The sequence below is a fragment of the Microcaecilia unicolor genome, chromosome 1 (assembly GCF_901765095.1).
Source record: "Microcaecilia unicolor chromosome 1, aMicUni1.1, whole genome shotgun sequence".
In the NCBI taxonomy this organism is placed as follows: domain Eukaryota; kingdom Metazoa; phylum Chordata; class Amphibia; order Gymnophiona; family Siphonopidae; genus Microcaecilia; species Microcaecilia unicolor.
The window spans coordinates 724,467,508-724,493,665 of record NC_044031.1 but is presented as its reverse complement, the minus strand read 5'-3'; the positions used below and the strand labels follow the sequence as shown (position 1 = coordinate 724,493,665).

Here is a 26,158-nt window from a genome sequence, read left to right as displayed (position 1 = left end):
TTCCGCGGGAGTTCGTTCCATAACTGCGTGCACATGTAAGAAAAGGTTGATGCGTGCAGCGTCTTGTATTTCAGGCCCTTGCAATTAGGGAAGTGGAGGTTGAGGAAAGTTCGGGATCATCTTTTAGCGTTTCTGGGTGGTAAGTCGATTAGTTCAGACATGTAGGCTGGGGCTTCGCCGTGGATGATTTTGTGGACTAATGTGCATACTTTGAAAGTAATGCGTTCCTTGAGTGGAAGCCAGTGCAGCTTCTTTCGTAAGGGTTTTGCACTTTCATACTTTGGTATTCCGAAGATAAGTCTGGCTGCTGTATTCTGGGTTGTTTGAAATTTCCTCAGGATTTGTTCTTTGCAGCCTGCGTATAGTGAGTTGCAGGGATTGTACTAGGCTGCGGAAGACGGATCTTGGGAAGAATGGTCTTATTCTTTTTAGTTTCCACATGCTGTAGAACATCTTTTTGGTTGTGTTGTTTACATGGGCTTCGAGTGTTAGGTGGCGGTCGATAGTAACTCCAAGGATTTTTAACGTTTCTGAGATTGGAAGGTTTAGGTTAGGTGTATTTAAAGCGGTAAATTCATTCTTGTTGTATTGGGAGGTAAGTATCAGGCATTGAGTTTTTTCTGCATTTAGTTTCAAGCGAAAAGTATCTGCCCAGGTGTTCATGATGTGTAGACTTTGGTTGATTTCCTTGAAGATTTCTTTGATGTCTTGTTTGAAAGGGATGTATATAGTTACATCATCGGCGTAGATATGTGGGTTGAGGTTGTGGTTTGATATGAGTTTTGCCAAGGGGGTCATCATTAGGTTGAAGATGGTTGGTGAGAGAGGTGATCCTTGTGGTACACCACATTCTGGTGTCCATGCGGCAGACGTGGCTAAATTTGATGTGACTTGGTATGAACGTTGGGTAAGGAACCCCTTGAACCAGTTTAGGACGTTTCCTCCTATGCCAAAATATTCAAGTATGTGTAATAGGATTCCATGGTCTACCATGTCGAAGGCACTAGACATGTCAAATTGTAAGAGGAGTATGTTGTGCCCGGTTGCAATCAGTTGTTTGAATTTAGTCATGAGGGTAATTAATACTGTTTCTGTACTGTGATTCGATCGGAATCCTGATTGGGCATCATGCAGTATTGAATACTTGTTTAAATAGTTAGTGAGTTGTTTAGTTACCATTCCTTCGGTTATTTTGGTTATTAGTGGTATGGATGCTACTGGTCTATAGTTGGTTATTTCCCTTGCGCTTTTCTTTGTGTCTTTGGGTATAGGGGTGAGTAAAATTTTCCCTTTTTCTTTTGGGAAGAGTCCATTTTGTAGCATGAAGTTTACGTGGCTTGTAAGGTCTATTATGAATTGTTGAGGAACTGATCTCATGAGGTTATTTGGGCATACGTCTAGTTTGCAGTGGGATTTGGCGTATCTTCTAAGTGTTTCAGAGATGAGGTCTTCTGATAGTAGTTCGAATCCGGTCCAGGTTCTGTCTGCTGGGTATGTTCCTTCTTCTGGGTCTAGACAATCCAGGAGTGTGGCGTATTCGATATGGCTGGTAGGTATTTGTATTCTTAATTGTATGATTTTCTCCTTGAAGTATTTCGCAAGGTTTTCAACGTTTGGTATGTCTTTGCTGTTGTTTGTGACTGGTGTGGTGTCTAATAGTTTGTTCACGAGGTAGAAGAGTTTGTGTGTGTCTTTGTAGTTTGGTCCTATTATTGTCTTGTAGTGTAGTCTTTTAGTCTGTTTTATGGTATATTTGTATTTCCTCCGGAGTAGTTTCCAGGCATTTAGAGTTTGTTCATCTCTTTTTTTGTTCCATCAGCTTGTACTTGAGTCCTCTGCAGCTGGGGTAGTGCAGGTTGAGAAATTTGCGGGATGATCTTGTGGCGTTTCTGGGAGGTAGGTCCACGAGGTTTAGCATGTAGATTAGGGCGTCTGCATGAATGATTTTGTGTACAATCGTGCAGATCTTGAACGCAATGCGTTCCTTAAGTGGGAGCCAGTGAAGTTTCTCTCTTAGTGGTTTTGCACTTTCATATTTAGTTTTTCCAAATATGAGTCTGGTGGAAGTATTCTGGGCAGTTTGGAGTTTTTTTGATTGTCTGTTCTTTGCACCCGGCATACAGTGCATTGCAGTAGTCCAGATGACTTATTACCATTGACTGTACCAGGGTACGAAAGATGTATCTCGGGAAGAAAGATTTTACTCTTTTAAGTTTCCACATGATGTAGAACATCTTTTTCGTCGTGTTTTTCACGTGGGTGTCAAGAGTGAGGTTTTGTGAGACCGGAAGGGAGCAGTATGATGTGATTATGGTGTTGCAGTTTTTTGTGTTATGTTGTGAGGTGAGTACAAGACATTGTGTTTTTTCTGCGTTAAGGTTTAGTTGGAATGCATCTGCCCAGGTGTGCATTATTTGAAGGCTTTGGTTGATCTCTTTGGTTGATCTCATTGGTGATTTCATTTAGATCATGTTTGAATGGGATGTAAATTGTGACGTCATCTGCATAAATGTAGGGGTTGAGGTTTTGATTGGCTAGTAGCTTGGCTAGAGGTATCATCATTAGGTTGAATAATGTTGGTGAGAGAGGGGATCCTTAGGGGACTCCGCACTCAGGTATCCATGGTGGTGATCTGTCCACATTCGTTGTTACTTGGTACGATCTTGTGGTCAGGAATCCTTTGAACCATTTGAGAACAGTGCCTCCTACTCCGAAGTATTCTAGTATATGTATTAGTATGTCATGGTTAACCATGTCAAAGGCACTGGACATGTCGAATTGTAGGAGGAGGATGTTATTACCAGTCGCAATTGCTTGCTTGAATGAGTTCATTGCGGACACTAGTACAGTTTCGGTGCTGTGATTCGTCCGAAATCCTGATTGGGACTCGTGCAGGATTGAGTGTTTATTTAGATATTCAGTGAGTTGTTTCGTCACTATGCCTTCCATGAGTTTGGTCATGAGTGGAATAGATGCTACTGGTCGATAGTTGGTTAGGTCCATTGTGCTTTTCAAAAATACAAGGATCATGGGGCATGCAATGAAGCTACTAAGTAGTAAATTTAAAACAAACCGGAGGAAGTATTTCTTCATTCAATGTGTAATTAACTCTGGAATTCATTGCCAGAGAATGTGGTAAAAGCAGTTAGCTTAGCAAGGTTTTAAAAAGTCCATAAGCCATTATTAAGATGGACTTGGGGAAAATCCACTGCTTGTTTCTAGGATAAGCAGCATAAAATCTATTTTACTGTTTTGGGGACTTGCAGGTACTTCCAACCTGGATTGGCCACTGTTGGAAACAGGATACTAGACTTGATGGACCTTCAGTCTATCCCAGTACACTTATGTTCTTATGTTTTATAAAAGCTTTGCTACTTGATGAATCAGAGCACATGCACATAGAAGCCACTCCCCCAATCTGCTGTATATCCCCATCCTCAAACAAAACTGAAGAAATGTCCCCTTCAAAGATAACCCACTCATAACATAACATAACATAATAATAGGGACCACTCAGGTGAATACAAGACAACTTAGTTTATCCATCAGAATGCTGTCCTTTTTTTTCAGATGTGTGGCTCTGAAGCTCATCCGACATGAGATGGCTCAGTTCCACATCCCGACAACCTCCCAACACATGAGATACGATCCTGTTCCTCCCTGCTTGTTCACACTAAAAAATCACATTTGTTCATCAGGCTAGAATAGGATGATTTTGATGGATGACTGATCTCTGAATGTATTTAGAGCACTCCAAATCACCATTAATTGTAAAAAGTTTATTTGATAAACCTTTTCCTGAGCAGCCTGGAGGCCCTGGAGGTGAAGCCCTCTACATGGGCTTTTCAGTCTAGTTTGGCGAAATCCATAGATAGCAGCTGGGTGACTTGGATGGCATCTCATAAGCTCTGAAATGGCTTGAATCTGCTGGGAGCATAGGATACACTCAGCTTCTCTCATTCTGAGACATACCAAGGGGGGTTACATGTATTATTAAAGCTATGAGGCCCACAATCTCAGCATATTCCACATGGATGTCTTTTCTTCCATAACAAATACCATGGTGCTGATCACATCTTGTGACAGCTTTTGCCTGAATCATTTCTAGCATCTGGGTTCCCAAAAATTCTTACTGAGAAGATGGGCTCAGGTGGAATTTAGGGTACTAGTTTTTTTTTTCTAATGGACCCTAGTGACTCCAACACCTGGATGCTGGAGGTCACGTAGTTCTATGGCTCCTTCTCTAGATGTGCTCTTGCCCAGTCAATCATCCAGATTGGGAAACAAATGTACTGCAAATTTACTTAGGTGTGCTGCTACCATGTTGTTGGTAGTTTTATAAGGGACATATATGTATAGAACAGTTTCATACATTCATAAGACCCCTAAAATTGCCTCAGGGTATATATACACGGAGGTACGTGCTTCTGATGAATAGCACATACTTTTGTGCAACAAACATACAGGCACCGCTGGGGACAGAGAGTGTGACCTGAACTCAGAACCCCAGGTTCTCTGCCCACTGCACTAACCATTAGGCAGAGTCAGCATATATCAATATATATAAATGGCGAGTGTCGTACTCACTCGCAAATGCGCAGTAGAGACCCTCTCTGCCCCGCCCCCGCGTCAATACATGATGATGACGAGGGCGGAACAGAGAGGGTCTCTACTACAAATTTACGAGGGACACCGCCGTCGCTAACGCTCCCCCCACCCGGAGTCGCCGCCGCCGCCATCCACCTTCCACCCGGTCGGGCCCTCGCTCCGCTATTGAAACAGCGAGGGCACGCAGCACACAGCTCTGCTGAGCTGCCGTCAGCCTTCCTTCTTCTTCTCTGCCTGTGTCCCGCCCTTGACGACGTTACGTCACACGAGGGTGGGACACAGGCAGAGAAGAAGAAGGAAGGCCACGGCAGCTCTGCAGTAGAGCTGTGTGCCCTCGCTGTTTCAATAGCGGAGCGAGGGCCCGACCAGGTGGAAGGTGGGTGGCGATGGCTCCGGGGGGGGGGGGGGGGGGGAGACGAACTCGGCGGCGGGGTGGGGGGCATTTCAACCTCCCCCCTCCTATACTAGCCCGTTTTTACGGGCTGAACGGCTAGTATAGGTATAAAATACATGTTTACTGATCTTTATTGGCAAGTACACATAAAATTTATACCTGCATCAGAACAGGTGAAAATTTATATGAGAGACTGGTGTGCTACTGGAGATGAATTTAAGGGTCTAACACATACATACCACACATGTTGTTTTTATAAAATAGCTGTACATCAGGTGCATTTTTCCCCGCTTTTTGCCTAGGCACCATGTTATAAAACTATCCCCTTTGTGAATGGCTTAGCATCAGCACCATGCATAAAGGACAGAATACAACAGTAATATGGTAAATGTCGGCAGATAAAGACCCGCACGATCCATCCAGTTTGCCCAACAAGATAGCCAGAGTTGTATCTGGCACTCTGTGTAGGTTTCACTTCTTCATGGTATCATAAACAGGGCAGTCAGCAACTTGCCTTGCTAACCTCATATCAGCAGTTATATAATACAATCTTAGAACGCAACACCATGATACTATTGCTTACAACCATAATGTCTTCTTCTCCCCCACCACTGACTAGCATCATTCATTCACTAATGTCAAGTTTATGATTCTACCCCTTCCCTCATAGAGATATGTAGCACTTGCAGTCATAACCTATGCTTTGAATGTGAGAAATTAAGTATGTGTATAACATATTTCTCTCTGCAAATTTTGGGACACAGACCGTAGAAGTCTGTTCTGTACTAGTTTTACTTCCTGACCACTGGCGTTGCCATCGAAGTCTATTGTAGCCTTTTTGGGACCAAGACCGTAGAAGTCTGCCCTGCATTGGTCTTAACTTCCCAACCTCTGGAGCTGCCATCAAGGTTTGCTCCAGTTATGAGGTTAAGTTTTGTTTTAGTTGGATCCCACCCTTTTTCTATTAGGGATCCTCTGCATTTAACCCATGCATTCTTGAATTCCATCACCGTTTTTGTCTTCACCACCTCCTCCGGGAGGACATTCCAGGCATCCACCATCCTTTCTGTGAAAAAGTATTTTGTGATGTTGCTTCTAAGTCTACCATCCTGCAACCTCAATATTATTTCTCTATTATGATCTAAGATACTTTCTGTGACTTAAATGCATCTCTATGGATATAGGCTTCTTTCTGTTCCAGACAGCATAGGCTGCCTCCTTTTGTAGAAAAGGGATTAATCTGCCCAGGGAAACCCTCTTGAACTTTTATTTATTAGAAATTTGTTCAAGGTCTTTTGACATAGGATGGGAAAGCATTCCCACCCCCCTGTTTTCTTTTGTACAATGAAACACTTACAAAATCCCTGCCCGCTATACCCCAATGGAACAGGTCTAACCGAAAGAGATTGTAAAAGTAAATCCTGATGCTGTGTTTGATCATGTTGATCATGATACACTTGGGTGGGAGGGGGCAATATGGTGGTGTTTCCAATAGTTTTTTTTTTTTCAATTTTAAATCTTTATTGAAGCTTCAACATACAAAGTTTATGAAATAATATAACTTTCATCGATAAAGTCATTGAACAACCAACAACCAACAACCATCAATAAACATTGCAATATCCATGAATCTACAGAACTATAGACCCCCCTTCCCTCCCCTCCACCCAAACCCCTATAGAGTGAGTAAGGAAGAGTCTGGATGAGCAGACCATTGCACGTAAGGGTCCCAAATGCGAGAGTAGGCTAATATTTGTCCATTACGCATTGAGGTAATTTTGACATTAAGTGAATATAATCTAACTTCTGCAGAACTGCTCTGAGTCCCGGCAGAGTAAGTTTCTTCCAAGCTGCAGCTAATACCAATTTACTTGCCACGAATACATGCGAGACCAATTGATGTACAGCGAACTTCACACCTTGCGGCTTGAAATGCAAAAGACAATGTTCTAGTTTTAGGGGGTATGTAACTTATGAGGGAGGAAACAATTTTCAAAACTTTAGTCCAGAATTCTTGTGCTTGAGGACACAACCACCAAATGTGACACATGTCCCCCTCCATGCCACACTGACGCCAGCACAGGGGGGAACCCGATTGAAATATAGTAGCCAAACGTTTAGGAGTATAATACCAGCCATACAGAATTTTGTATCCACTTTTTATCAGAGCACTAGATACAGACACCTTAAGGAGTGATTTGAATACACGTTCCCACTGTGAAAACTCATAAGAGACCCCTAGGATAGATTCCCACTTAAGAAGATAATACATAACTGGTGTTGTATGAGAGAGGAGGGCTCTATACAGTCGAGAAATCCCTCCTCTACCACCTCCGCCCATCATCGCTAGCTCAAGCTGGGATTCCTCCAGCCCCAGCTCCCCCTGAGCTCTTTTGATAATTAGGTCTCGCACTTGGTGATATTGGAAAACATTAGACGCCGGTAGCCCAAATTCCTCTCGTAAATCTAGGAAAGGAATCATCTCCCCCTTCTCCCAGATCTGCCCCAGCTCAATCAGTCCTAATTGTTCCCACATCCGGTAACAAGGATCTAGAGTACCAGGGGCAAACTGTGGAGCATACCGGATACTTGTATGTAAGAAGTATATCCTATTGGGAAAAATATTTCCCCTGATCGCCTTCTTGATTGACAGAGGCCCCTGCAGCAACTGAGGGACCTCTTTGATTATTCCACGCAATAGATGGTCAGGGAGCCAAGGGACGGCCCTCAGTGGGTAAGGCGAGAGTCAGCTCTATTCCCAAGCCTTCCAAATCTTATCACCCCCCTGCATCCACTCTGCTAAAATGCGGAGATGAGCCGCATGATAATACTCTAAAAAGGAGGGGACACCCATTTCACCCCTGGCTCTCATTTGGTACATCACTGAACTCCGAACACGAGGCAGCCTCTTTTTCCAGATGAAAGAGAAAATTCTATTCTGCAAACCTCGAAAAAATTTGTCAGGTAATATGATGGGGAGTGCCAGAAATAAATACAGTAATTTAGGAAGCATAATCATCTTGACTGCAATGATTCGCCCCAACCAAAAAATCATTAATCCCTCCCAGAGATCAAGCTCCAGAAATAGCTCGCAAATTTTACCCGGAATATTGGCCTCAAATAGATTTTTCAACCGATTAGTCAAATTGACGCCCAGGTATCGGATATGCCCTGAAGCCCGACGAAAGGGAAACTGCGCCTCCAACTGACGCTTGTGGCTGTTTGGGATGGAGATATTAAGCGCCTCTGACTTGCTCATATTAACCTTGAATCCCGAGACTAGGCTGTATTTGTGTAGCAAAGAAGACACTACCGGAAAAGAGACCATAGGATTTGTAAGGGACATTAGTATGTCATCTGCAAAAAGAAGAATCTTTGATTCCATTGCCCCCCTACGCAGGACACAGATATCAGGATGTGCACGGGTTAGAATAGCTAGAGGCTCGATAGCCAGCGCAAATAGAAGTGGGGATAAGGCACACCCATCTAGTACCCTGAAATAGCTGGAAGTTCGAAGATCGACGGCCATTAATTCGAACTGATGCACATGGATCAGTATAGACAAGTCGGAGTCAATGCGAACCCAATTCTATCTAAAACAGCAAACAGAAAGGGCCAATGCACCCTACCGAATGCCTTTTCCGCATCCAATGATAGTAAACAAAGTGGGGCTTCCTCTAACTCCGCCGTGTGGATAATATGGAGCGCTCTATGGATATTATCAAACGTCTGTCGTCCGTGGACAAAGCCTGCTTGATCTTCATGAATTAAAAGTGGAAGAAAGTCTGCAGTCGCAATGCTAATATTTTGGTGAAGATTTTATAGTCCACCCCTAATAGGGAAATTGGTCGATATGAGCTACAGAGCTGGGGGTCCTTCCTCGGCTTCAGTATAAGTGTAATGGTCGCCAACTTCCAGGCCTCAGGAAGCCGGCGGCCATTGATAAAAGAATAAAACACTTTTAGCAACAGGGGAGCCAGTAGTTTGCTAAAAACCTGCTTTTGAGTCCTAACCACTGCTCACTTGCCTGTACCTTTTATCCCCTCCTCTTTAATTCCCCTTACCTCTTAGTTGTTCTGTCTGTTACCTGTCTTATTTAGATTGTAAGCTCTTTGAGCAGGGACTGTCTTTATGTGTATGGTGTACAGTGCTGTGTATGCCTTGTAGCTCTATAGAAGTGATAAGTTGTAATAGTAAAATTTATTCGTAAAGCTGTCAGGGCCCAGAGCTTTACCTGGAACAAACTCGCGGATCGCCAGCAGGAACTCTTTTACCTCGATAGGCCTCGATAAACGTTGTTGCGCAAAAATAGGTAAGCAAGGTAGGGCCACTCGGTCTAAATAGGTAGAAATAGTCGACTCAGGCGGCTCTATATCTGGAGTGTAAAGCTGTCTATAGTATTCCCTGAACTGAGACTGCAATTGGGTTGGGTCTGACTGCACCTTGCCAGTGTCGTCTGATATAAGCAGAAAAGAAGTAGAGGCTGACTAAAAGGACGGACCACCAAAGGAGATGTTGCTTAGTCACACTTTATTCAGAGCACCAGAAACAGAGCCCGACACTGGCCGTGTTTCGACAGGGAAACCTGCCTGCCTCAGGGGTCACAATTAAACTCTAATAACAGAAATGCACATAAAAAAACATGCTAGTGTGATATCAATTAAATAGAACCTTGATTTCAGCCAATGTTTTGACACATATGTACATGAAAATTCATACTGTTTTAAATATTTATCTTGAGGATATGCCAGGAAATTGTCTACAGGGTCACTATGCACTCATTGCAAAGAACAGTCCTTTGGGTCCTCCCTTGCTGTGTTCCACCTATTCCTGAGCAAATCTCCCTAGTGTGCTTCTTCCAGCTAGGCAGTGGTGGGGAAGCAGTTTGCTTACTAGAATTGATCTGCCCATATCCACACTGCCCTGTCCCAATGCTTGTAAAGACCCATGGAGGCCCTCATACTGCTGACCTCCCCCCGCACCATTCATTGGGATTGCAGTTGCCTCTCTGACGTACTGCCTAAAGGTCTGTCTCCTTCACTGCCAGACTGCATGTTGCACTATAGACCATAGCAGCTATGAAAAAGTAATTCATATTCAAATGAGTTTCTATAAAATTTAGTGTAAATTAAAATTCAATAAAAAGAATAATAAAGTTCCATTAGAGCAGGGGTCTGCAACCTAAACCACAGGCGGTTCACTGAAAAACTGGATATGGCTCTGATATTGGAGTGCTGACATGCAACAGCATGGGTCAAAGACTAAAAAGGCTGGGGAAGAATTGGGGGGGGGGGTGCAGAAAGTACATGAATACTAGAAATGAGGGAGAATTGAAGAGAGAGAAAATAACTGCTGGGATGGGGGACAGAGGGAGAATTTCAAGAGTGTGATAGTTGGGGGAAGAGTGGGGATTGAGAAAGATAGAGAAGGCTGGGGATTAAGAGAGAGGGAGATGGCTAGGGATGAAGAATCTGAAAAAGAAATAGCTGGGATTAAAGGGGATGGGGGAGAGACTGCTATTGGATGACAACATTGATGGAGAAGGTGACCACTAAGGATGGAGGATGACAAGAGGCAGCAGTTTACACGAATGTACTAATTTATGGTTGCATTGTTGCTTTCAAAATATTTTTGGAAAAAAAATCAAACTAATCACGAGAAGGTTCTTCTGTTTGAAAGATTGAAGACTCCTGCTTTAGGGGAACCAGTCAAAAACCGGCTTCCTAGTACCTTTATATAGCCCTTCCTACTGGAATCCTCATCTTTGAGTGGCTAAAGTATGTGCATAAATTCAGATTAGCTACACGGGGAAAGTAGATCCACCACCTTAATTTACATAAAGAAAATATGTATTTTGTAAGAAGTGAGAGATTAATGAGATTCTATCATCTTTCCTATTTAATATCCTCAAAAATCACCATTTGGTAAATAGTTTCAATCAGAAGGTGGTCTCAGATATCATGCATTGTGCTGAGATAATGCCACACCTCAGTCGAATGAAGACACATCTTTTCCTCATTTCTCTTTGTGTAGCAGGACACCCATTGAACAAACCCTTCGTTAAACTTTACTTACCTTTCCTGTTTTTAAGCAGAAATTAATAGTATCTAGGAAATCCGAATTTTTTTCATTTAGAGGCACTTCTGTTACATCTTTTCCTATCAATTCGCCTTTTTGATAGCCCATTACTGTTTCAAAAGCAGGATTTACATACTGTGGGGAAAAAGAGAAAAAAATAAATCACTCAAAATTTCAAAAGATTAAAAGATCAAAAGATTAAAGACTAAAAAGTCACATTAGCATACTGGAACAATCTGCCAGTTGACGACATGATGGCTGCATTGAATTTCATCCATTCAAACATACAGTGAAGTTACTTACCTGTAGCAGGTATTGTCCAAGGACAGCAGGACATGTATTCTCACATATGGGTGATGTCATCCTATGGAGTCTGGTGTAGATAATACCCAGCATCTTTTTAAGAAGACTCTGGAAGCATTCCACTGTGCATGCACGAGTGCCTTCTTGCCTGCTGTGCACGCAATGGTACCTTCTTGCATAACGCGCATGCATGGGACCAGAAGTGCAATACTATAGTTGAAGGAATACAGTTCCAAGGGCAGGTGGGAGGGGATGTGAGAATACATGCCCAGCTGTCCTCGGAGAACACCTGCTACAGGTAAGTAACTTCGCTTTCTCTGAGGACAAGCAGGACATTGTTTCTCATATATGGGAATCCCTAGTTTCCAGGCTCACTGAAAAGAACAACATTAGGCCAGGAGAAACTCACAATGACAAGTCTATGGAAAAGCATATAACTCGAAACTATATACATACTGGCATGAAAAACTCTGTAGAAATGTCTGTCCAAACTGGTTGTCAAACTGGGAAGTCCATTCTGGGCAGGAGTGAGATGTGAATATGTGGGCGGAAGCCCAAGTCGCAGCTCTGTAAATCTGATCTACTTGACCAAAATAGGGGTACCAACACCACCATGGCTCTGACATTGTAAGCTGAGACATTACCCTCCAGAGTCAGCCCAGGCAAGAGAGAAAGAAATGAAATGCAGTCCACAAGCCAACTGGACAGCAAGTGTTTACTAATGGCTGCCCCCAATCAGTTTGGATCAAGAGACAAAAAGCACGGTGGACTGCCAATGGGCTTTAGTCCTTTCCAGGGAAAAGGTCAAGGCTCACTAGCAGTCTCAGGTGTGGACTGTGCTCTCACCAGAATGGGTATGAGGTTTGGCACAGAATGTTGTTAGGACGAATAATTAATAAGTTCTTTTTGACTACATATTTGGTCAGGGTGCTGAGGCCAAGGATGGGAGGAAATCCCCCCATCTTCTTTGTCACAAGAAGTGCCCGGAATAGAATCCCGTTTCCTCCTGCCCTTATGGAACATGTTCAACTGCATTGGCCTGGAGAAGGGCAGAGAGCTTCTCTGCAAGCACTTCCTTGTGAAGAGAGCTGAGGTATTACGCTTTTGGTGGGCAAGCCAGTGGCCTCCTTTGCCAATTCAGACCGTAACCACACTGCATCATTTGAAGAATCCAGCAGTTAGAGGTTACAAAGGGCCACCTTTCTTGGAAAATAGTCAACTTCCCCCTTACTGGCCGGTCATCCGAGACTTTCTTCAATGGCAGCTATGCTCCTCAGGAGGCAATGTAAGGAGGACTGAGGAGCAGATTGGGTCAGCTTAAGAATTTAGCAGCCTTATCCATGGGGAGACAGTCCATGAACATGAGCGCAGTCTACACCTCAAGTAGATAGTAGTGTAGAGCTGGTAGGTCTGAATGCGGTTGAGAAGCATCGAGGCCTGATAAAGCTGTCTCCCAAAAGAGTCCAGGGTTCGGGCCACCCTTCCCGGAAAAGCAGCGGTATGAGATGTCTAACTTCGAGCTCATTTGAGGGCAGATTCAACTACCAAGGAGTGGTGTGGTAACTGGGCCTTCCTGGCGCCTGTACAGTGCGTATTTTATGAAGTGTCATATGGAAAGACAGAGGCGTTTAGGTGGAGACATATGGAAAACAGTGAGCAACTCAGCTCTAAGCTCGCCCTCAGTCTACAATTTGAAAGAGACGGCCACCACCATTTCCTACATAAAGCTCATGAAAAAATATGCCTTCAGGAGACTTATGCCTTTTTTGTGGCAGGGAAGGGTCAGATGATATACCATAGGACTCCTCCACCAAGGAGTACTATTGATCCCTCTTAGACTCCAAGGAAAGGTCTGAATCAGACTCTGATAAGTAGTCATCATGGGAATTACAAGTGTGCAACTTGCCTGCCAGACAAACAGCCATGCGTCGAAGAGCGTTGAGGTACAGTTCTACCTCCAGACTCAAAAGAAATATCTTCCCCTGACGTCAAGGGCTGCATCAAGCAGGTGTGCACTGACCCTGACGCTCTACGTGATACTGGTGTCCAGGACTTCTCCCTAGACTGTGCCTCCTCAGGCACCTAGGACTGTGCTATAGCTGATGAGCACCTGGGGTTGTGCCGTGGCTGGCACAAGCACCTTTGGGCACCTGGGGCTGTACCGTGGTTGGTGCAAGCGCCCTTGATGCCTAAGCACTCTGCACCTGCAGAAGTCCCCCAGCTCCTCCTAGAGCACAGCCCATATTTTCTCATTAAGGGTAGGCTTGAGTAAAGACTGGGGGGGGGGGGGGGCAGTGCAGAGATAGTCTGAGGGGCCAGGTGATGACCAGAGGGTACCATCACCAAGGAAGGATAGCGATCCTCTTGATACTGACACCTCTCAGAGACCACTGATCCTGATGCTCTGAAGCTCCCGGTACTGTGTGTTGAGGGTAAATGATGTTGATGCTTCTTTGCAATTGCAACATGCCGGTCTTCGGAAATTTGTGGTACTGACAAGGACATGGAATGCACACACCTCTGCGGTATCAAGCCTGATGTCGGCTGGTCTTGATGCCGGTGCCCACAGTCCCTGGTGTCACCGATGCTGATGGACAGGACTGATCATCAAAAGACTTTCACACTGAGCTTCCTAGGCTCTTTTGTGTCCTCTTCTGCATGCACCGACAGAGAACTCAATTAAGACCCCTATGGTCCAGTCCCAAGTACTGGATACACCGGTTATGGGGTCCTACTGCACCTAGCATAAAGCTGCCCAGAACCTTCTGGGCCATGTAGAGGAAAATGGCCCAAATCAAAGGGCTCAATGAGAGAGAAGTAAAGCTAAGCTATGCCTGAAAACTTTCAATGCAACACAGCTCAAGAAGATCTTGGGGCTGAAAAATCACAAAATGTCAGAAATGCATAAAACTTGCTAGGAGACACACTGAAGTGGAGAAAATAAAAAGGATGTGAAGAAGGAGCGCAAAACCGCACAATGCAAGGCGCCCCAAAAAGAAACATTTGACGTGCTCAGGAAAGATCACAGATGCAACCTTCCTGCTCTGTGGAAAACGAAAGACTGCTGGACCCACGTTCGCGTGTCAGGCGGGAAGGTACCTGTGCATTCATGGTGGGATGCTACCAAAAGCTTATTAATGAGATATTATGCCGGGCAGCATCTGCACCAGGCTTCATCAGATGACGCCACCCATATGTGAAAAACAAGGTCTTGCTTGTCCTCGGAAAATATGATATCTAGGCAATTAAAGAAGCTAAAAAGCTCTTAGGAGGTAATTTTAGAAAAGGGCTCCTAAGTGGAATATTCAAAAGTGTACCTGTTTTATAAAATCAGCAGGTGCCCCTGTGCCTTTATAAAACAGGAACCCAGAACCAGCAGCAGGAGTGAACATTTTCTCATATACACAATTACACCTATTCCAAAGATATAAATGTGTGCATCTGTTCTATGCATGTACATGCATGTTTTATAAAATATAAAACTGACTCATAATTCTGCCCCAGCTTCACCCAAAGAGGCGTATTTACAAATCATTTAGACTTACAAAGTTACATAGAGGGGCATTTTCGATAGAACGTCTAAATCAGAATTTTGACGTTTTACAAAAACGTCAAAAATTCTGAACAGGAAAGAAGGTCATTTTCGAAAAAGATAGACGTCTATCTTTTGTGTTCGAAAATGCTATGGACATCTTGTGATTTGGACGCCCTTTTTTTTGGTCCATTTTCGAACAAAAGACGTCCAAAACAGAAGAGGAGTGGCTTAATGGTTAGTGCAGTGGGCTTTGATCCTGGCAACATGGGTTCAATTCCCACTGCTGCTCCTTGTGACTTTGGGCAAGTCAAATGCACAAGGGGCATGTTTCGATATGACATCTAAGTCTGAATTTGGACGTTTTTTGTAAAATATCCAAAATCAGAACAGGAAAGGTCATTTTCTACAAAATATCTTTTCTCTTTGAAAATGCTGTTTGGAAAAATGTTTTGTGATTTGGATGTTTTATTTTTTGGTCCATTTTCAAACAAATACATCCAAATGCAAAATGTACAAAATACACAAGAAAATCCACAATAAAGTGAAACCATTCACATGTTCTAAGTGTGGTAAAAGCTTTGGTTGTAATGTAAATCTCAAAGTGCATCAGAAAGTCCACACGGGAGAGAAACCATTTGCATATATAGAGTCTGGTAAAAGCTTTGGTCAGAAGGTAAACCTCACAATGCACCAGAGAATACACACAGGAGTGAAACCATTTACATGTCCTGAGTGTGGTAAAAGCTTTGGTTGGAAAGAAAGACTCACACGGCATAAGAGAATCCACACAGGGATGAAACCATTTACATGCACTGAGGAGGTAAAAGCTTCAGTTGCATTGGGACAAGTAATTAGGGAATGTACACTCTTGCTATGAAGTATGGAAAAATAGCACTCTGGTATTTAGATATATGTAATGAGACCTCCTTTTCATCTATAAATCTGAATTCAAAGCCAAATCTAATGATAAACAATAGACACAAGGCTCAGATGTTATTAAAAAAAATAGAAAATTGGCATCAGGTGGATGGAAAAGTGACATCCCAGGAAAGCAATAGGGCATCCTTGGGGACACTGCAGTGGACTTTATAAAATGCTCCCAGGTACACATCTCACCATTGCTCCCTTACCTTGTCTGCTGAGCCCCCCAAAACCCACCACCCCCAACTGTACACCACTATCATAGCCCTTACAGGTAAAGGGAGCACCAATATGTGGGTACAGTAGGTTTCGGGTGGGTTTTGGAGGGCTCACAGCTTCCTCCACAATTGTAACAAGTAGAGGGATGTAGAAGCCTGGGCCCACCTATCTGCAGTGCACTTCACCACTATTAGACTACTCCAGGGACCTGCATGCTATTCTAATGGACCTGAGTATAACATGTGAAGCTGGCAAGTAATATTTTAATCACATTTTTTGGGGTGGGAGGGGGATAGTGACCACTGGGGGAGTAAGGGGAGATGATCCCCGATTCCATCCAGTGGTCATCTGGTCATTTGGGGCACCTCTTGTGTGGAGTAGAGGAGTAGCCAAGTGGTTAGTGCAGCAGACTTTGATCCTGGGGAAGTGGGTTCAATTCCCACTGTAGCTATTTGTTATAAAAACAGGTCTAGCTCAAAAGAGGTCTAGCTCAAAATGTCTAAGTTTTAGTCTTGGACGTTTTTGTTTTGTTCCATTATGGCTGAAAGACGTCTAAGTCTTAGGTACGCCCAAGTCCCGCCTTGAACACACCCCTAGCATGCCCATTGAGATTTAGATGTCCTTCTGACGGACTTCAGAGAAAGATATCTAAAAATAGGTTTCGAAAATGCTGATTTGGACATCTTTGTGAGATAAACGTCCAAATGCAGACTTATGTCAATTTTTGGATGTTTTTCTCTTTTGAAAATGAGCCTGATAGTAACCTATGCAACTTTGTAAGTCTATGTGCTTTGAAAATAAACCCCAAAGTATACCCCTTTGGAATGCCTACACACCATATTGTCAGCAAACATACTTAATGCATCTATTTGACAGCACAATAATTTAAGAGCTTGTTTCCATCTGTAGAATAGAGGCCAACCAAATTCTGGTTTCAGTGCCCAAATTGGCCTGAAATTTGCATTTGGCCTTGTTCTGGTCAAATGGCTAGCTATTAGACCACTAGGATGGTAAGGAAGGCCTCCGGTGGGGGCACAACCCTTCAAGTGGGTCTGGGAAGGGGGCTTCTTCTGTTCAAGTGGGGAGGGAGAGAAGAAGTGGGAGCTCCTTCAGTTTGGGGGGGCAGCAAAGGAGGGAGTGGGGGCTGTTCCTGTTTAGCATCTGGGCTGGTTTCGGTTGCAACTGGATTGGCGAATTTTGGCCACAGATTTGGTTTCACATGCCCTCTAGTGTAGAACATACTTTATACATGAAAAAGTCTATATAAAATTATTCTTAATATGCACATTTGTGAAACTGAAGGAGGTAATTTTATAAATTGTGCTTAAAATGCACGTAAAAAATTACCTCATGTCTAAAAGTACAAACAGTGCAAACAGGCAGGTTCTTAAAGGTGACAGAGTAGGAGTGTTCAGAGGTGGAGTGCAAAGTTATGATTTATGCACATATATTATAAAATATACACTAACTTTTACGCTTACTCTTGAGGAGGTGTAATGTCCACACTTTCAATCTAAGCGTGATTTCTATAGGATTTGTTCTAGTATCTTGTAAAGATACAGACGCCTATGTATCTTACAAAAATAGGCTAAAAATAGATGCCTTCTACATCTCTAAAACTAGGCACCGTGTTAAAAAATTACCCTCCACATGTGCATGCTAAAACCACATTTAAGGGCCTATTTAAAAAGTTGCATTATGGTTAATAACACGTAGTAAAGGGTAATTAACAGGCTTTAAAAACCTATAACACGTGAAAATCTGGCCCAATGTATTGTAAACATGAGCTACATCATCCCCGAATTTCTATAAATGGCGCTTAAAATTGGGTGTGCAAATTTAGATGTGCACCCAATTTGCGTGCACAATTTAACTGAATGAGAATTAGCACTGATAATTGGGTGCTAATTATCATCTGCACTAATTGGCCTTAACTGAAATTTACGTGTGCATTTTTAGTCACAGGGCTCTGAAAAAGGGGTGCAGCCATGAGAGGGTCATAGGCAAATAAACAAAGAAAATCCAACAAGCTGTTCCTCTGTGTGCATCCCACTTGGGTACTCAAAAAAAAATTCTGGGTGTTTATCCCTTCACACTGCTTACAGAGCAGTTCCACAGCTGAGAGGCATAGAAAGAGCATCTGCATCATTACCTATTGGACTGTAAAGTAGCTCATTATTATGTAAATCAAATAACACAGCACATGGTAAACTTTGAAAGTTGTGTTATTCATGGGAGGTTGACAACACCTCCATTGGTGATGTTAACATTTCCCCAGAAGCATTAAACCACTTACATGTACTACTACTACTACTTAGCATTTCTATAGCGCTGCCAGGGTTATGCAGCGCTGTACAAGTTTAAACATGGGGAAGGACAGTCCCTGCTCAAGAGAGCTTACAATCTAAAGGTAACAAACTATGTAGTCAGTGTAGGTATCATGAATGGGGAAGGTGGTTAGGCACCAAATGCAAGGGAGAAGAGATGGGCTTTGAGTAAGGACTTGAAAATGGGCAGGGAGGGCGCATGGCGTATGGGCTTAAGTCTGTTCCAGGCATAAGGTGATGTGAGGCAGAAGGGGCGGAGTCTGGAGTTAGCGGTGGTGGAGAAGGGTACAGATAGGAGTGATTTATCCTGAGAGCGGAGGTTACGGGTGGGAACATACAGGGAGAGGAGAGTAGAGAGGTAATGGGGGGCTGCAGATTGAGTGCACTTGAAGGTCAATAGGAGAAGCTTGAACTATATACGGTAGCGGATCGGGAGCCAGTGAAGCGACTTGAGGAGAGGGGTGATATGAGAGTATCGGTTCACGCGGTAGATAAGACGTGCGGCGGAATTTTGGACAGGTTGAAGAGGGAATAGGTGGCCAAGCGGGAGGCCAGTGAGGAGAAGGTTGCAATAGTCAAGACGAGAGGTAACGAGCGAGTGGACGAGGGTTCGGGTGGTCTGTTCAGAGAGGAATGGGCGAATTTTGCTAATATTATAGAGGAAGAAGCGACAGGTCTTAGCTGTCTGCTGGATATAGGCAGAGAAGGAGAGGGAGGAGTCGAAAATGACTCTGAGATTGCAGGCTGAAGAGACGGGGAGGATGAGGGCGTTGTCAACAGAGACGGAAAGTGGGGGAAGAGGAGAAGAGGGTTTGGGTGGAAAGACAAGGAGCTCAGTCTTTGCCATATTCAGTTTCAGATGCCGGTTGGACATCCAGGCAGCGATGTCTGAAAGGCAGGCCGAAACTTTGGCCTGGGTTTCGACTGTGATGTCGGGAGTGGAGAGGTAAGGCTGGGTGTCATCAGCATAGAGATGGTACTGGAAACCATGTGATGAGATCAGCGAGCCCAGGGAAGAGGTGTATATCGAGAAAAGAAGCGGTCCAAGGACAGATCCTTGAGGAACCCCAACAGAGAGTGGGACGGGGGTGGAAGAAGAGCCATTAGAAAATACTCTGAAGGTGCGTTGGAAAGATACGAAGAGAACCAGGAGAGGATGGAGCCCTGGAACCCGAATGACAGTGTGTCAAGAAGTAAATTATGATTGACGGTGTCAAAGGCGGCAGATAGGTCGAGGAGGATGAGGATGGAATAGTGACCTTTGGATTTGGCAAGGAACTGGTCATTGCAGACTTTAGAGAGTGCTGTTTCTGTTGAGTGTAGTGGGCGAAAGCCGGATTGAAGTGGATTGAGGACGGCCTGAGAGGAGAGGAAATCAAAGCAGCGGCTGTGGACAGCGCGTTCAAGTAATTTGGAGAAGAAGGGTAGAAGAGAGATGGGGCGGTAGTTGGAGGGACAGGTGGGGTCAAGTGATGGTTTTTTGAGAAGTGGTGTGACTACAGCGTGCTTGAAGGTGTCAGGGACAGTAGCAGTGGAGAGAGAGAGAGGTTGAGGATGTGACAGATTGAGGGGTTAACTGTAGGAGAGATGTTGGTAAGCAGATTGGTGGGAATGGGATCAGAGGAACAGGTGGTGCATTTAGAGGAAGAAAGAAGGCGAGCAGTGGGCCAATGTTTCCAAGAAGCACCTTAAAGGAGCCAGCCTGGTGCAATAAATAGACTTCCCAGCTCAAATTAGTGATGGTGCAGTTGTGAGACACACAACACTCCCCTTCTCACATCCCACAAGTTATGGAAAGGCATTACGCAAATATGTTACCTCCAAACCCTACACTTTTGTTTCAAGATTGACAGCATCCCGCCTCCCAGTACCTTCTGACTATCCCTGGAGGTCAAGTGGCTGACTGAAGTGATGCCCAGTCACACCAGGGCAGCTCCAGGTGATAGTCTCACAATTTTACCACAGCTTAATATGCATTAGTATGTAAATAATAAAAATGCTATCTCCAGAACATGCAAACAGCAGTAGATGGCACATTAACCATGCTTCTCGCCTTTAGAAATTCAATCATGCTGACTTAAATGAAAAAGCCTTTTAAGGATCAAGCAACTGCTTCTCTGCCAGACACTGAAGCAAGCACACAGGACTGAAGAAAAGGGAGTAGGGATGATAATGCAAGTTTCTTTGTCGGAATCTTAGCGGAGACTGGGTGGCGACGCCAGTAATTGGGAAACAAAATGGGAGCTGGGCATACTTCTACAGTATATGCCCTGATCGTGACTGAATAGATAGGGATGGGCTGGAGCGTAAATTTTAAGGGGCTTCGATGTTAGCTTCAGAACTTAGTACAAGAACAGTACTGGGCAGACTTCTACGGTCTGTGCCCTGAGAAAGGCAAGGACAAGTCAAACTCTGGTATACATATAAAGTAACACATACCATGTAAATTAGTTTATCTTGTTGGGCAGACTGGATGGACCGTACAGGTCTTTATATGCCGTCATTTACTATGTTACTTTAATAGTTATGCATTTCTCTCTAATCTTTTACAGTGCTTTGAGAAAACCTTTTCACAGCTGCAGGAGCATTGATAATAAGGCTTAATTAATGGGAGGAGTAGTAAGAAGCTTTTAAGACTCAGGAACAAGCACACAAGACTACACAAAAGAAAGCATTAAGGAGATCCTACAGATATCTGTAGCTGAAAAAGTAAGTCTTTTGCTCAGTTTTTAAACACTGCATATAGGCACTGATGCTCAAAAGTAAACACGGGCGCTAGAGTCCATTAACATCGTACTAGTACCTGCATTTACCTGTGCAGAATGTTCAGAGGGGTCTAGCGTGGGAAACGAGCACACCAGGCAATAGTGCAGATAGCATGCAAATGTAGTTAAGCTCATATAAATGAGGTCATTTTGTATTCCTCCCCAATGCTCAGAAAAGAACGCCCAAAACAAAACTGCCTTACCACTGCAAAAAATAACGCCATGTCGAAGTAGGCGTTAGGGTGTTGGAAGAGAGGATTTCCCATGATTTTCATGCTTCTCTCATGATTCTTTCTGCAAAAGCTGCCGGTTTTGATTTCTTTTGGAAGCAGAAGGAAGCCCATGCAAGCCGTAAGGCACTGGTCATGAGAAACAGAAGACCCAAGCAAAAGCACACATTGGCGTCTGTTTCTTGTGAAGGATGCAGAGATGGAGGCAGAAGGTGCTAAAAGAGAGTAGAGGGGAGAAAATGGTAGAAGAGTGGGAAGCTGGATGATAGAGAGGTACAAGTAGAAAGAGGAGACATGGAGCCAGGAAGGCAGGAGAGAGAGAAGCTGCTAGGGAGAAAAGGGGAGCCCCTGGGTAGATGGATAGAGAGAGAAAGACGGGAGATGATGGATGGAAGGGTAGGGGGAGAAAGAGGAGATACACTGAAAGAAGGGAGAGAGGGGTAAATGATGAATGGAAAAAGATAGATAGAGAAAGAGGGAAGACGGGTGGAAGGATGGGGAGAGAAAGAGGGAAGACGGATGGAAGGATGGGGAGAGAAAGAGGGAAGACGGATGGAAGGATGGGGAGAGAAAGAGGGGAGAGAAAGAGGGAAGATGGATGGAAGGATGGGGAGGAAGAGGGAAGGCGCTGGATGGAAGGATAGGGAGAGAGAGGGGAGAAGCTGGATAGAAGGGTGCAGAGAGAAAGGTGGAGACATTGGAAGGATGGGGAGAGAAAGAGGGGAGCAGCTAGATGGAAAGGTGGAGAGGATAGAATTAGTGAAAGACTGGAGAATAAGAGGAAGGGGCATGGGGAGTACAAGAGTGAGGAAAAGATGAAAAGCCATACATCGATGAAGTTAAATGAGGGAAATTAAAGACTGGAAAAGCCATAGGTAGATGATGTAAAAAGAGAAATTAAAGACTGGATAGTAAGAATGAATTAAACCCGGAGACAGAAAAATAAGTTGAAGAAAACAAAAGAAAAAGAAGAGAGAAAAATGACAAATGAACAGGAAATGCTGGCGAGAGAGTTATGAGAAGACGAAGGAAAGTAGAATCAAGAGATTGGGATCAACACAATTAGAAAAAGTAAATGGGCAGACAACAAAGGTACAGAAAATAATTTTTATTTTGAATTTAGGATAAAGTAAAGTGGTAGCTGTGTTAATAAAGGTTAATAAATGCAAATAAAACATAAAATAGAAAATAAGGTGGTACCTTTATATTGGATTGGTTTTAATACATTTTTGATTAGCTTTCACAGACCAACACTTCCTTCCTCAGGTCAGAAGAGGATACTATAACAGCAGTACACTGTCCTGACCTGATTTGACCTGAGGCAGAGGTTTTGGCCTCTGAAAGCTAATTGAAAAAGGTATTAGGTTAGTACAATAAAAAGATATCATCTCATTTTCCACTTTCAAGTGCCTGAACTGAGCACATGCGGGAGGGATGACACTGGTGGTTGAAGAATGCTGCCGAGTGCTGCACTGCTCAAACAGCATGGTAGGAGGCTCATATAGTGAACCTCTTCAACTAGTTAGGCTTGGGAAGCTCTGCCAACGATTCAACCAGTGCCACAATTTTGGAGTGGGCTTAAGTTCAAAGTGGAGGGGGGGGGGGTTATATCCCTGGGGGGAACAGATGTTGGATAGGGGGTTTAATAGAGTGAACGGAAACACTCCCTCTTATTCATCCCTGCTGTCACTGGTGTAAATAAAATATTTTCTGGAATGGCTGTAGGATTGAGGTATGCCAGGGGGCGGAGCCATGAGATAGATTGGGTGGAGCTTAGGCAGAGTGGGTGGGGTTAGGGCATGTACTAAAATCTCCCTCTCAAAAATTGGGACCCCTTGGCAGCTCTGGTGGTGACTTTTCAATGCCAAGTCCCTGATCAGGTCTGAACGCACACAGATATGCCACGGCAAACTGGTCAGGAAACTTTACTACTTCACATCCACTATGTACCCATAAATGTTTAATATTGGGTCCTTTAAGAAAACTAGAAAAACTTGTAAACATTTTTACTGTCTTTAGAGGTACTGAAGACAAGCCATACTGGAAGAGGCCAGTACTCCTTTTGACAAAGTGAAGGCCGGCACTGAAAAAGTGAGGTGAGGTACACAGAAACCACCACCTTTATTTAGAGTGTAAACCCCAGTCTACCATTAATTTTTCAGGAATTTACTCTCAAGAAGTTTCATTTACAATATTAAAAGTAGAATAGGGATATAGAAACAATTAAACTATACTAAATCTTAAACTATAAAATGGTAAGAAGAACTCCTGCTTTGCAACTGCCTCTTTAAGGTTTTCACCTGATATTTTGTGTTAAAGCCTGAATGAGATAAAGGCCCCTCCATTGTTTTGGGTGCTTCACAATTCCTATATGAAAAAATAAAACAGAGCAACTACAGTATATGCTAGAAAATAGTGTAGTAAACGTAATTTAATTTGCTAGAAGCTGTTTTTTGTGCTTCACAACTCCACCAAAAAAATATCCTAACTGACAACTCGTATTCCTATAATTCTCTCTTTCATTACTTCTATGCGTATGCCATCACTACTGGGACTATAGTAGCATACTAGTTTCACCTTCAACTAACAATCTCTCTCTCTCTCTCTGCCCCCTGCTTCCCAGCTGCTGTTCTACATACTTTTCTAATTTCTTTTTTATTCCATTTTATGATTGTAAATCATTTAGCAGCACAGTTCATGCAATATGAAGTATAGCAAGTGAATGTATCAATTTTAAGTAGTTATCATGCATATTTTCAAAGCACTTAGCCTTCCAAAGTTCTATAGAAACCTATGGAACTTTGGAAGGCTAAGTGCTTTGAAAATATGCCTCATTATGTACTAACCAGCACTAAAAGTGGCAGGTTAATGCTTTTAACATGACAATTTTAACTAAGATGCATTAAATTAATGATATATAGCACACTGCCATGGTAAAATGACTCACTGAAGTGGCCATGGCCATTTTAGTGCAGCCATAATCTACAGATCATTAATTTCTGTTTACATTTTCATCCCTCACTGACTGACTCAAAATGGCTGGTTAGTGTTTTTTTTTTTTTTGGGGGGGGGGGGAGGGAGGAAGAAGGCTCTCCCAAAACAAACCTCCCCCAGCCAAGGCATAGATCATCTCTCCCTGATGCACATGGACTTGCTGACTCAGTCTACCAGAGGCCCCTGGCAGAGATTGTGCAGCAAGAAGTGGACCAGCTAGGTAGAAACATAGAAACATGATGGCAGTTAAGAGCCAAATGGCCCATCCAGTCTGCCCATCCACAGTACATCACTATCTCCTCCTTTCCCTAAGAGGTCCCACGTGCCTGTCCCACGCTTTCTTAAATTCAGACACAGTCCTTGTCTCCACCACCTCCACCGGGAGCTGATTCTACACATCTAGTACCCTGTCTGCGAAAAAGTATTTCCTCAGATTACTCCTGAGCCTATAACTTACTTCATCCTATGCCCTCTCATTCCAGAGTTTTTCTTAATTTGAAAGTGGCTCATCTCCTGTACGTTAATGCCACAGAGGTATTTAAATATCTCTATCATATCCCCTGTCTCACGCCTTTCTTCCAATGTATACAGAGCCTTAAGTCTGTCCCCATATGCTTTATGACGGAGACCACTGACCAGTTTTACTAAGAGACTGAAAATCTATGAATTACTGTTGGCATATCAAGCCCCTAAATTTTGGCAAGAATTTTCATTCTGATTGAATCCTAAGCATTATTTAGGAAAAATCTTGAAAACTTATCTTTTCCAGAAGTTTATTTTGTCTATATCACTAGAGCTACTGTTTGATATTTAACTTATGTTGTAACTCCTGGGAGATTGTCCTGGCTTTTAGATTTCCAACAATTTTTATTGATGATGTATCCAAGCCATTATACAAACAAACCACCCATACAATACACAAATAGATATCACGTAGCAAGTAAAATAAGAACAACTGAGCCAAATCATCACCAACCTTTACTCCCTTCCTCCCTCTTCCTCCTCCCCTCCCCACAACACTACAATACATATAACACAGCATCAGGAATACTAACCAGCCTCCCAAACTTCGTTCACGTGGAGAGATTGTGCGCCTCCAGGATCTCCTGATTGTCCTGGTTTTTAATGAGTGTTGTGAACTGCTTAGAGCTTTGCGGTTAGAGTGGTGTACAAATACCATAGTTATGTTATGTTATGCCCGTACCATAACAGAGTCTACTGACTTCTAATTTCTATTCTCTAGCTTCAAACATCAAGGTGTCAACATTTCATGGGGTTTAAGTGGACAGGAGAGGTTCCTGCCCAATTAAACCCTACTCAGCAAGTTGGCCCCAAATATTTGGTGGCACTTACATAGTAAACATAGTAGATGACGGCAGATAAAGACCTGTATGGTACATCTAGTCTGCTCAAGTACTCATTTCTTAAAAGGTATGAGGTGATATAACATACATCTGATCTTGATTTGTTCGTGCTATTTTCAGGGCATAGGCTAGAGGTCTGCCTGGCACTGTCCTTGTTCTAAAACTTCTGAAGATGCCATCAAAGCCCTTGAAAAGCTCCAGTCCAGCCCATCTGTATCTACCTAGGCCATGATCAGGGCACAGACTGTAGAAGTCTGCCTAGCGATGGTTTTACTTCCCAATTACCAGTATTGTAAGCTAGCTTCCGCTAAGCTTCTTTGGATCGATTCCTTCTAAACAGGATTCCTATGTGTTTATCCTACGCGTTTTTGAATTCCATTACAGTTTTCACCTCCACCACTTGTCGCAGAAGAGCATGCC

General features: G+C 43.4%; 1 protein-coding gene across 1 annotated transcript in view; it reads right to left on the bottom strand.

The window, feature by feature from the left end:
* Positions 1-26,158, bottom strand: part of PDE8A (phosphodiesterase 8A) — a 487,954-nt gene that overhangs the window by 83,644 nt on the left and 378,152 nt on the right. Inside the window, 1 exon segment of the mRNA XM_030189604.1 lies at positions 11,078-11,215. Within this exon segment, the coding sequence (XP_030045464.1) occupies positions 11,078-11,215 (138 nt within the window).